The following is a 13,632-nucleotide window of genomic DNA, read 5'->3' on the forward strand; positions in this document are numbered from 1 at the left end:
CCCTGCCGCCAAACAACATTGTAGCCTTATTTCTATGGCATTGCATAAAAGAAAGTTATAAGAGTAAGATGGAATAGAAAATGTTTGTGATAAAAGCTTTTAATTTTAGTTAAAACGGGAGAAACCTGAGAAAAAAATTGTTATCCCTACATAGGTGCAGTCCTACCACAGTCTACTGTATACAGTCACAAAGCTTGAGTTTTGAGGGTGCTAGAAACAATAGACTGTGACGGTTCTATTTTGCATTGCCTGTAATGAGGCGATATTAGTGATTCTAGTGGTGAGCAAATATCTAATGTTTGCATATTTACTACGTATTGAGCTTCGCGACTGTATATACTAGACTGTGGTCGTACTGTGCATCACAAAATATCCCTCCAGTCAACGTCGGAGATCGAAGCCAAGTTTGCGCGATTATACGATCGCATTGTAGCACTGCCTCTGAAGTCGAAAGAAAATCTCTCGAAATGATATCGAAGACGAAGCTGCTCCTGGCTCTGTAGTATATAGCCTAAGGCGAATATTATAGAACACAATTACAGAAGCATGAACATTCATCTTGTACGTGAGACCCATTCCTATAAGAACTCCGGCTGCAAATTTATTCCAGCTTCGTACGCACTTGGGTCAACAATTCTGGGGCTACTCTCTACTGATGCAACATCCGGTGTACCAACTGCACGGCAAAAAAGAAATTTGACTGATGATTTCCTATTTGTCAGCAATCTGCGAATCATGTTTCCTCATTATTAAACATACGGGGACTCAATAAGAGTTGGAGACAATATCAGGAATCCCATGGTTGCTTATGCCTCAGACCGTTTGCAGTAATAACAGTACGGAATTGACTCTCCATCGGTGGTTAGCAGTAACAGTGTTCGCGGGTTCCAAATAAGCCGAGGGCATTGCAAATCGTTGATAATTTTTATTTATTTATTTATTTGTTTATTTATTTATTTATTTGCTTGTTTGTTTGTTTCTTTGTTTATTTATTTATTTATTTATTTACTTACTTACTTACTTGCTTATTTATTTATTTATTTATTTATTTATTTATTTATTTATTTATTTATTTATTTATTTATTTATTTATTTATTTATTTATTTATTTATTTATTTATTTATTTATTTATTTATTTATTTATTTATTTATTTAACGGATTTATTTAACTAGCTAGCTATGTCTCGTGACGAGAACATTGTACGAAATGGAAATATAAAAATTGGAAATTTATCTTTTGAAGAGGTCGAAAAATTCAAATACCTGGGAGCAACAGTAACAAATATAAATGATACTCGGGAGGAAATTAAAAACAGAATAAATATGAGAAATGCCTGTTATTATTCGGTTGAGAAGCTTTTATCATCCAGTCTGCTGTCAAAACATCTGAAAGTTAGAATTCATAAAACAGTTATATTATCGGTTGTTCTTTATGGTTGTAAAACTTGGACTCTCACTTTGAGAGAGGAACATATGTTAAGGGTGTTTGAGAATAAAGTGCTTAGGAAAATATTTGGGGCTAAGAGGGATGAAGTTACAGGAGAATGGAGAAAGTTACACAACACAGAACTGCACGCATTGTATTCTTCACCAGACATAATTAGGAACATTAAATCCAGACGTTTGAGATGGGCAGGGATGTAGCACGTATGGGCGAATCCAGAAATGCATATAGAGTGTTAGTTGGGAGGCCGGAGGGAAATAGACCTTTAGGGAGGCCGAGATGTACATGGGAAGATAATATTAAAATGGATTTGAGGGAGGTGGGATATGATGAAAGAGACTGGATTAATCTTGCTCAGGATAGGGACCAATGGCGGGCTTATGTGAGGGCGGCAGTGAATCTTCAGGTTCCTTAAAAGCCAGTAAGTAAGTAAGTAACTAAGTAAGCAAGTAAGTAAGTATTTAACTAGCTACCTAGCAAATTAGAATTATAAAACAAAACTGTTTCTAGCCACTACCGTAAGAGCCAGACTCGTGTACGGTGTGGTCTTAGCCAATAATATAACATAAAATTTACAAGGACAGTTTACTAAATACAGGAAGTAACTTAATTCAAACCAATAACACAAAAAAAGAGAGAGAAAAAGAAAGAAAAAACACATTTAATATAAATTGACATTCAGAGAGAAGCCAGTGATATTCAATAAAAACATGAATATAGTCGACAGAAATAAAAGGTAAAAAAATACACACATTTGTCAATATTATATATCATGAATAATTTTATAAATTTATTTTTTAAAAGCTTCAGTTTTAAAATATTTCAAATTTGGAAAATGGTTTATAATTTTATTATAAAGTCTTGGGCCGAAACTAGCACCATGTTTAAGAGTTGCACTTGTATGACATTTAGGCTCAATTAATGGGAAAGTAGACTTTTATCTTCGAGTACGATATTCATGTCGATTAGATTTATGTTTTATTTGATTTCTGTGGTAGTAAGATAGTAACCTATATTTATAAATTTCTTCAATAGTTAATACTTTAAAATCTGTATAAATTAAATTTGTTAGTTAATCCATAATTTTGGTTAGACAAATTTTATTAATCTTCTGTGTAATAAAATTAATGGATTAAGTACAGATGATGCTACTCCACCCCAATTTATTACACCATAATGTATTAATGATTGTACTAAAGCTAAAAATATTATTCTCAATGCCTCCCTAGTGATAAAATTTCGAAGTATTATGAATTTATAAATTGTCTTTTTTCTCTTATCTTATTCTTGTCTTTAGAAGGGAGATGAAGCTAGGATATCCGTATCGTAGATTTACGGCAAGTTAAAGGTATCTGTGTATAAAGGGGAGGGTTCTAAAAGCAATTTGCCGGATATTTCCTGTCCTTGTTGAAATTTTACGCTGAAGTAGCATACAACTACCGACATTACTAATTCTCCTATTATTCTTACTACTATTTTTATATAACGTACAAAACTGACGCTCTAGCCATAGCCGTGTCTGTGGCTCAAGTGCAACCGTGCTAGTCTTCCATCCAGGCGGCTCGGGTTCGATCCCCGGCCAGGTTAGTGATGGAATTTATGACCCTCATTTCATCTCGCATCTGCAATAGTAAAAAGTCTCGGGAGTAGGACGGTTTCCGATGCAGATATAAGAACAGTTTGAAGCTTATCAGGTAATTCGTCCGCGAAACAGGATCTGGCTCTATCAGGGACTGAAGCAGGGTGGCCCACCTGTCAGCGTCGGATTCACAAATGACACCCAGGTCACCTGTCGGACGTGGACAATAATCTTATATACAGAGTGAACCGTAAGTAATGTCATCAATTTCTGAGGACTATTCTTTGAGATATTTCAAACAAAAAAGTTCAATACAATTTTGCAAGTTTTTTTCTTCCTTTTCGATATAAAAATTGTTTTATATGGAACATTTCATAGTGTTTTGGGAAAGCCATTGATTTAATTCCCAATATGCTAAATCAGCGTAAGAGAGTAGTGTATTATGATAATAAATTATTGAAAAAATGTTAGTTTTGTTCTTTAAATGTGCAGAAATTTGATCTGAACAAATGTAACTTTTCCTTCTGAAAGGAATTTTAAAATATTGAGTAACAGTACAACGGTGGAAATGCAAGCAGAACAAGCTGAATTCAATGAAAAAAAATGAAAAACAAGGAGTACAAGGGGAATGCAAGGAATACTAAGGAGAAAAAAGGAGTGCAAGTGAAATACAAGGCGAACAAGGGGAAGACAAGGTGAAAAAAAAGGAATAGTATAAGGAGACCAAGGGGAATACGAGTACAAGGTAAATACGAGGAGAACAAAGGGAATAAAGGAGACAAGGTGAATACAAGGAGATAGAGGGGAATACAATGAGAACAATTGAAATAAAGCAGAATGAGGAATATACAACGTGAATAATGAGAATGCAAAGAGGTAATGGGGAGTACAAGGAAAACAAAGGAAATAAGAGGGAAATAAAGGAAATACAAAAATAACCAGGGGAATACAGGGAGAACAAGTGGAATATAAGGAGAACAAGTGAAATACAAAAACAAGGCGAATGAAAGGAGAACTAGAGGAATACAATGAGAACAAGGGGAATAAAGTAAGAAAAGAGGAGCAAAGGGAATGCAATAAAACAAGGGGAAAACAAGGTGAATAAGGAAAATACAGTTAGAAGTATGAGAAGACAAAAAGAATAAGAAGTATTGAAGAAATACAAGAGGAATACAAGGCGAACAAAGGGAATACAAGGAAAACAAGGACTATACAAAGAGAACAAGGCGAATACAAGGAAAATAAGGGGAACGAAAGGAGAAAAAATGGAATACAAGGAGACCAAGAGGAATACAACGAGTGCAAGGGAAATACGAGAAGAACAAGTGGAACAAAGGAGGACAAGGTGAATACAAGGAGATCAAGAGAAATAAAAAAACCAGGGCAATGGAGAACAAGGGGAATACAAGGAGAATTATTGTAGGACAGGAAGACCATTGCAATTTTAAGGAAAACAAGAGAAATACAAGACATGAACAACAACGGAAATACAAGGACAACAAGGAGAAGGCAAGATAAAAAGGGAATACAAAGAGAATTAGGTGAATGCAAGCAGAATTAGACAAATTCAAAACGAGAAAGGGTATTGCAAGGAAAATAATTGGAGTTACATTTTTATTTGATAGTCATTTGCCAATTTTACCCCAAATCTACCAAGGAAGAAGACGTAGTTCTACGTCAAAACCATCAAAATCTCGACTTCATTCTCCACGAACACGTACTGGCTGTGAGCCATCAAGGCGGCTATTCTTTTTCGCATGGTATCGTTCATTGTGCTTTTGTGTTTGTTGCCTTATTTTTAAGTATGAATATATTATTCAATTTCTGTTCTACCATCATGGCTGACGCCAGGATTGAGCAATATATTTATATGAATTGCACTGCAGGGAAAGCGAGAAAGCTGAGGCAATGTAAAAGACCATGAATAAATTGCCAAGGTCAAAAGATCGCCATCGGTTACTTGCGCACTGTCGGCGTCGGTGAATTTCTTCGCAATAGTGGCTCCACTTGTTAGGATTTGGAATGAATTGGGCGAGGCAGGCATCTGTCTCGTTTGCGGAAACTATGAATTAGATTCTTCTGCATGCCAACTAACTTGACCGCTGTTCGAGTAATTTTATGAAGGTCCACTCCCAGTTATCGGGCGAGGCAAGCCAAGGATGGCCAACGTCCTCCTTTTAGGGTGTCATGTCAAGGAAACTCTGAACTAACTCACAAGATGACAGCCTTTTACCAAACAATACCAGATTTGTCCACCGTTTTCGAATACTGGGGAATGCGAAATTAGCTGCCCACAATCAAATCCTGGTTGTGAGAAAATACATGGTTGAGCTTTTTGTCTTTCAGAGATTTCCTCAACCTCATTCCGCTATCAGTATCACCTTCATCTTCATCCAGTTTCCGACATAATAGGTACTCCAACCTCAGAAGAAGATTCTTCGTCAGAATTTCCAAAAAGTAGGCAGACACAAATGGCTACATGACAATATGAGAGGTGTTAAGATAAAAAATGAAAAGCTCAATGCCCAGAAATTTAAACATACATACATACATACATACATACATACATACATACATACATACATACATACATACATACATACATACATACATACATACATACATACATACATACATACATACATACATACATACGAGGATGTCAAGGAGTAACAAAACTTTTTTTCTAGAGTTATTCTAGTCCTTATAATTGATGTCTAACGTTGTGCTAACACTACGGCACAAATAGTTCTGTCTTTTGTCTGTTTGGGAGGAATCAAGGGAAAGTACGAAATCTAGATATGAATTAGAAGAGGACAAAGAAAAGAAAGAGGTAGAAAACAAACAAACGAATGACAAAAATAAACTGCATAAAACGAACAAAAAGAAGGAGAAGAAAAGGAAAAATGAAATAAATTAAGAAAGTATAAAGAAAGAATAAGGGTAAAATACAGTATAAAGTTACTTACTTACTGGCTTTTAAGGAACACGGAGGTTCATTGCCGCCCTCACATAAGCCCGCCATTGGTCCCTATCCTGAGCAAGATTAATCCAGTCTCTACCATCATATCCCACCTCCCTCAAATCCATTTTAATATTATCTTCCCATCTACGTCCCGGCCTCCCCAAAAGTCTTTTTCCCTCCGGCCTCCCAACTAACACGCTACATACATTTCTGGATTGGCCCATACGTGCTACATGTCCTGCCCATCTCAAATGTCTGGATCTAATGTTCCTAATTATGTCAGGTGAAGAATACAATGCGTGCAGTTCTGTGTTGTGTAACTTTCTCCATTCTCCTGTAACTTCATCCCTCTTAGCCCCAAATATTTTCCTAAGCACCTTATTCTCAAACACCCTTAACCTATATTCCTCTCTCAAAGTGAGAGTCCAAGTTTCACAACCATACAGAACAACCGGTAATATAACTGTTTTATAAATTCTAACTTTCAATTTTTTGACAGAAGACTAGATGACAAAATCTTCTCAACCGAATAATAACACGCATTTCCCATATTTATTCTGCGTTTAATTTCCTCCCGAGTGTCATTTATATTTGTTACTGTTGCTCCAAGATATTTAAATTTTTCCACCTCTTCGAAAGATAAATCTCCAATTTTTATAGTTCCATTTCGTACAATATTCTGGTCACGAGACATAATCATATACTGTACTTAGTCTTTTCGGGATTTACTTCCAAATCGATCGCTTTACTTGCTTCAACTAGAATTTCCACGTTTTCCCTAATCGTTTGTGGATTTTCTCCTAGCATATTCACGTCATCAGCTGATGTAACCCATTCAACTCCAAACCCTGTCTATTATCCTGAACTTTCCTAATGGCATATTCTAGAGCGAAGTTAAAAAGTAAAGGTGATAGTGCATCTCCCTGCTTTAGCCCACAGTGAATTGGAATAGCATCAGATAGAAACTGGCCTATACGGACTCTGCTGTAAGTTTCACTAAGACACATTATAATTAATCGAACTAGTTTCTTGGGAATACCAAATTCAATAGGAATATCATATAATACTTCCCTCTTAACCGAGTCATACGCCTTTTTTAAATCTATGAATAACTGATGTACTGTACCCTTATACTCCCATTTTTTCTCCAATATCTGTCGAATACAAAATATCTGATCAATAGTTGATCTATTACGCCTAAAACCACACTGATGATCCCCAATAATTTCATCTACATGTGGAGTTAATCTTCTCAAAAGAATATTGGACAAAATTTTGTACGACGTCAACAAAAGTGATATTCCTCGAAAGTTACTACAGTTAGTCTTGTCCCCCTTCTTAAAAATAGGTACGATTATGGAATCCTTCCATTGTTCTGGTACAATTTCCTTTTCCCAAATTGCAAGTACAAGTTTATAAATTTCGCTAGATAATGCCCTTCTACCCTCTTGTATTATTTCTGCTGGAATTTGTTCAATACCTGGAGACTTGTACTTTTTCAGATTTTCTATCGCAATTTCGACTTCAGAAAGTGTGGGTTCCGGTATGAATGGCTCAGCAATTTGTATTTGAATTTCGTCCTGATCATTTCTATTTGGCCTATGTATATTTAGTAGTTGCCTAAAATAGTTTTTCCATCTATTCAGGATTGAATGAGAGTCTGCAAGTAAGTCACCATTCTCATCCTTGATCACGTTTACCCTTGCCTGATATCCGTTTTTAAATTCCTTTATACCCTTATATAAATCTAGAATATTTTTATTCTTACTATTAAAAATACAGTATAAAAGACACAAAAAATGAAAGAAAAGCAGGAAGAAAGAAATAAAGAAATGGTGAAGGAAGAAAGAAAGAATGAAAGAAAGAAAGGAAGAAAGAAAGTAAGAAAGAAAGTAAGAAAGAAAGAAAGTAAGAAAAAAGGAACAAGTAATGAAAGAAAGGACTAAAGAAAGGGAGAAAGCAAGAAGGAAAGAAGGAACGAAAGAAAGAAAGGAAGAAAAAAGGAAAGAAGAAAGAAAGGAAGAAAGGTGAGAGAAAGAAAGGAAAAAAGGAAGACAGATAGAAAGAAAGAAAGAACAGAAGAAAGGAAGGAGGAAAGAAAGAGAGGAAGAAGTAAAGAAAGAAAGGAAGAAAGAAAGACAGAAAGGAAGAAATAAAGACAGAAAGGAAGAAAGAAAGACAGATAGAAAGAAAGAAAGAGAGAGAGAAAGAAAGAAAGGGAGAAAGGAAGAAGGAAAGAAAGAAAGAAATGAAGAAAGGAAGAAGGAAAGAAAGAAAGAAAGACAGAAAGGAAGAAGGAAAGAAAGGGAAAAAGGAAGAAAAAAAGAAAGAAAGGAAGAAAGGAAGAAGGAAAGAAAGAAAATAAGAAAGGAAGAAGTAAAGAAAGAAAGGAAGGAAAAAGACAGAAATGAAGAAGGAAAGAAAGGGACAAAGGAAGAAGGAAAGAAAGAAAGGAAGAAGGAAAGAAAGAAAGGAAGAAGGAATGATAGAAAGGAAGAAAGAAAGACAGAAAGAAACAAAGAAACAAAGAAAGAAAGGAAGGAAGAAAGGAAGAAGGAAAGGAAGAGAGGAAGAAGGAAAGAAAGAAAGAAAGAAAGAAAGAGAAGAAAAAGGAAAGAGAAGAAAAAGGAAAGAAAGAAAGGAAGAAGAAAGGAAAGAAAGGTAGAGAAGAAGAAAGAACGAAAAAAAGAAAGAAAGAGAAGAAAAAGGAAAGAAAGAAAGGAAGAAGAAAAGAAAGAAAGGTAGAGAAGAAGAAAGAAAGAAATAAAAGAAAGAAAAAAATAAGGAAAGAAAGAAAGAAAGAAAGAAAGGGAGAAACTAAGAAACAAGATAGGCCTAAAGAATGGTTAAAAAGAAAGGAAAAGAATTACAGAAAGAACATAGAAGCGAAAGAGGAATTTAAAAGGGTTTTGTGTCTGCCATTTGAAGTAGGTGGCAATGCGAGGGCGGGCCTCGCTGAGTTATGAGGGGTGAGGTGTGCATGTATGTTCGGAAACCGTCCTGTTGCATACCGTGGCTGGAGGCTGCTTAGTATGTAGCAAACGAATAATCTCTGTACTTTTACGTGGCTACATACTCGGCATCTGACCCTTGGCGTTCATCAATCACTAAGACGGAGCCTGCATGAGGCCACAGCACACGTCTGTCTGTCTCATCATGGAGGAGTTAACCCAGTTTGATAGCCTACAGTTTCGAAACTGAACCGTTACACACAAGTTGATACAAATACGCATTAGGCGATGATACATTAATCCCCAGTTCGCTCTCTCGGAGGAGCGAGACACAACGCATTAGCAGATTCTGGGTTAAAGCCCAGAAGAAAGAGGAATTGTCCATGTCTACAGCTTTCTTAACTGCTACGAGATCTAGCTCAGCCTTCCTTAAAATCGAGACTCTGGGTTGAAAGACGAAAAGAATATAATTAGTTGTTATTACACCGGTTTATAATGTATTAGCACAATCTTTTTTTTTTCAAGAGTTATTTAAGGTTTTAATTAATTCGCAAATATAAATAATACTAGTAAAACCAAAATAGAAATAGATTAAAACAATTACCCCCAGTATTCCATATTCCCCTTCTTTCGTCTATAATATTAAAACAAAAAAGAAATTACATAATTTTATACGTCAATCAAATAGAAAAATTTATACAAAAATAAATTAAAGAGGGTACAAAATATTTTAATATAGGCTAATTCATTATACAGACATAAATTTTCCTAATTAAATAAAGGTATAGCACATTTTCAACTTTCTTGGTCCGGGGTTCGATCCCAGGTGGTGACAGGATTTTTTTCTCGTTGCCAAACTTTCAGAACGGCTCCGAGGTTCACTCAGCCTCCTATAAAATTGAGTACCGGGTCTTTCCCGGGGGTGAAAAGCGGTCAGAGCGTGGTGCCGACCACAACACCTCATTCTAGTGCCGAGGTCATGGAAAGCATGAGGCTCTACCTCCATGCCCACCAAGTGCCTTTTTTTTTATTATCCAATGTAATGAACCCTATTTCACCCTGAGGTATATTAGGGTTATAGTTGGCATCGAAATACATATTTTATAAGCAATAAACAATAATAAAATTATAATACAAAATTATGGTCAAGGTTACAATTCACATGAATTATGTACAAGAATGCACCTTAATGAAAGCATGGATCGTTTCATAAAGCCTCAAGGCATGTCTCTATTATAGGAAGAAATATATATATATATAAATATATATATATATATAGACTATATATTAAACATGTTATTTTAGAAGCAATAAATAGCTATACTAAGAGATGGCTTAAAATTTGCGAATTAAATACATTATTTAGTAACAACAATTGGCAATAATCAGGTATTGCAAGAAATGGCTCAAAATAAGAAATCAAATGCCTAATTAAAATAAAAATTAAAACCAATAGTACAATATTATAGTATGCGAAATTGAAGACTTACAGTTTCATTATAGTTGATTATAATTAATACGATTTTTTTTTCCCGGGATAATTTAACATTTTACAGTTTCACGAATATTCTATTCAAGAATGACATGAAATACTTATATGATTTAGAGTTGGTAAGTAAATTGGTTTACGGTTTGGTAAACGTATAATTTAAAGTGTTCAGTAACAACTCAAGCTCGTATCTTTCACGGCAAAAGACTGGACAATCATATAATACATGTTTGGCATCTTGAGATTCCTCCCCACAAATGCAAGTTGCATCGTCTTTAATATGGAACCTATTTAAGTATTTCCCGAATTTTCCATGCCCAGTCAAAAGCTGTGTCAGTACGAAATTTGGCGTTATTACTTTACATTTATTACGATCATAGACCGTTGGAAAATATAGCTCTTTTGTAAGAATTCCCTTATCACTATTGACCCATCTTTCGTTCCATTCTTGCATATAATGTTCTTTGGCTACTTTTTTGATATAGGATATCGGACATAAATTGTATGCCTTCATGGCATGTTTACGGGGATACCTTTTTACCTTTTTATTATGTATATATATATATATATATATATATGAAGAGTCCACAGCAAGAATGATGGATGTCACTTTCTTGTCGAAAATGAACTAAGACTGTCTAAGACTGTCAATGCATAGCTTAAGACATATAGAATGTACATACAGAGTTATATGACATTAACACTGATAGTCATTGTCCAGTAATGATCGGAAAATCACAGTTAAGCTTTGAGCGCTAAGCATTTCAAACTTTCAATTGCTTCTCCTGAAAAATGTATTCCAAATGACATCCATCATTTTTGCAGTGAACTCTTCATATATATATAAGTAAGTAACATATTAAAAGTTCTATGTGTAACTTAGATACAGAGTAGACTCTTACTAATCCGACCATTCCTTGCACAGAAGGATGCCGGATTAGCGAGAGTGTCGGATTACCGAGTGTGCTTAAAAATGTCATTAAATGTAATGTTATAAGCTGCGCCAACAACTCCACTTGCACTTCTAAATCGAAACTAGAACGTTCTACACTTGGCCGACGCGTGTATACCCATTAGCTGTAGGAGTAAATATATAGGCCTAAGTGTAGAAATAATAGGCCTACAGTGTAACATATGACACCGGTGCAAATTTTCCTGAAAACTGTTACAGCACAAATGATAGAAAGTACACTAGAAGGAGGCCGGATAATTGAGAGGCCGGATAACTGAGACACGGATTAGCGAGAGTCTAGTGTGTATAAAAGTAAGTCTGTGCTTTAAACGAGCAGATGTGACTCAACTTCGAGCTGTTACGTCATAAGAAGAAGAAGAAGACAATGATGATGATAATTATGATGATGATGACGACGACGATAAAATTGGTATTATTAAATTAATATGTTGTAGTAATTGAAATGACGTAGGCCTACACTAAAACAGTTTTGCCTAATGATTCACTGTCAGATTCATATATATATATATATATATATATATATATATATATATATATATATACATATATACAAACACATTTCTCTAGCATAAACACAAAATTCGTAGTGCTGGACATCTCTGCTGTTTAATCCCTATACCATAAATACACAACACAAAATAACTGGCATGGATTGTCACTTCTTACAACTGTAAACTTCCAACAGCGTCGCAATTCCTAACCCTGATCTTGTTGCGTTAATCTAGCCTACAGACTTCGAAAACTTCATGTACTAATAGATTAGAGATGCTGTAAGTAATAAACTTATGCCTACTTTTAAACAAACACTTTTAGACACATAGATCTCAGTTCGTCACAGTTTCTTGTATAAAAAAAGTATCAAATAAAATCAAGATCGACATTAAGTAAGGAGAGAATCAAAGGCACTGTAAATCAAGTTCATGATTTAAGTTTCCCTGCGATAACGTTGTTATTTATTGTGCCCGAGGCATTCTTAGCAGCGCAATTGAACATAATCTCCCCGTTACCTTTACGTGATATACTGCATCAGTGTTACACCCAAGCCGATGGGTGAAGAAAGATTCAAAATTCAAATTTAAGGAATTGTCATGCTAACACCGAGACGTCAGATGTGATACATGAGACTCCAGAGAGTATCGAAATGTATCTAGATACCTTGTTGTTAATAAATCGAATATTATTGGTTCAAGTCTCGCCAAGAGCAAGGGCGTAAACTTATACTGTTATACTGTTCTCCATCTAATGTTGATAAATTCTTATAAAAAGAACGCTGATAGAGTCTTACCTTCTTTGTGTCCTGTAGATCGGTAATTCAGACAGGAGAACAAATTAGAACGTTTCTTCGTAAGTAGTCTCATCTGCAATAAAACATAAATAAGTCACAATCTCATTTATAGGCTAATAATGTAGAAAATTGTACAATATGCATAAAAATTAATAAGCGAGTTGAGCAAAGTTTCGCAATACCGTCGAGATCGCTGTTCGTTCTTGCAAAGACAAACGCCGACACAAGTAAAATCATGAGAGTAGTGTGCTGTGAGTATCATAGATGTTGAGGATGTCTGTTTCTGTGAAATTCATAAATGAGCCGCTCAGAGCAGAAGTGGTGTAAGTCAAAATTGGGTAATGAGGTTTAAAGTAAAAATTCTGTAAAATACAGCGCAAAGTAGCAATTAATATGTCCTTCGTGCTATGCACTGAGTACTAATCGTTTAAATAAACTGAATATTAATTGTTACTTTGCGCTGTATTTTACAGAATGTTTACTTTAACCCTAATTACCCATTTTTGACTTACACCACTTCTACTCTCAACGGCTCAAATAGTATTTTTGAAGCACCAAAACAGATACTTTCTGTTTTTCTGTTTATGTAATGAGAAATAAATAAAATTAGAAGAGATTTAAGAAAATGCCAGTGATTACGTGAAACATCTATTCTCGAATTAAGGTAACAAATACAACATACAATATACAGAATTTCTTTAACACGATAACGTATTTTAGGTGTTTAATATGCATGTACATCCACAACCCATATGCTTAATATTTCCAAGACTATTGTGTGGAAAATCAGGATTGATTGATTAATTGATTGATTGATTGATTGATTGATTGATTGATTTATTGATTGATTGATTGATTGATTGATTGATTGATTGCCGGACGGACGGACGGACGGATGGATGGATGGATGGATGGATGGATGTATGGATGGATGGATGTATGGAT

At 35.0% G+C, this 13,632-nt stretch overlaps 1 protein-coding gene across 1 annotated transcript in view; it reads right to left on the bottom strand.

Moving 5' to 3' along the window:
- LOC138700474 (uncharacterized) overlaps nucleotides 1-13,632 on the bottom strand; it is a 206,674-nt gene that overhangs the window by 157,496 nt on the left and 35,546 nt on the right. The window contains exon 2 of the mRNA XM_069827081.1: nucleotides 12,688-12,760. Coding sequence (XP_069683182.1) covers nucleotides 12,688-12,760 — 73 coding nt within the window. The remainder of the gene's footprint in view (nucleotides 1-12,687; nucleotides 12,761-13,632) is intronic.

Source organism: Periplaneta americana, chromosome 5 (assembly GCF_040183065.1).
Source record: "Periplaneta americana isolate PAMFEO1 chromosome 5, P.americana_PAMFEO1_priV1, whole genome shotgun sequence".
Lineage (NCBI taxonomy): Eukaryota > Metazoa > Arthropoda > Insecta > Blattodea > Blattidae > Periplaneta > Periplaneta americana.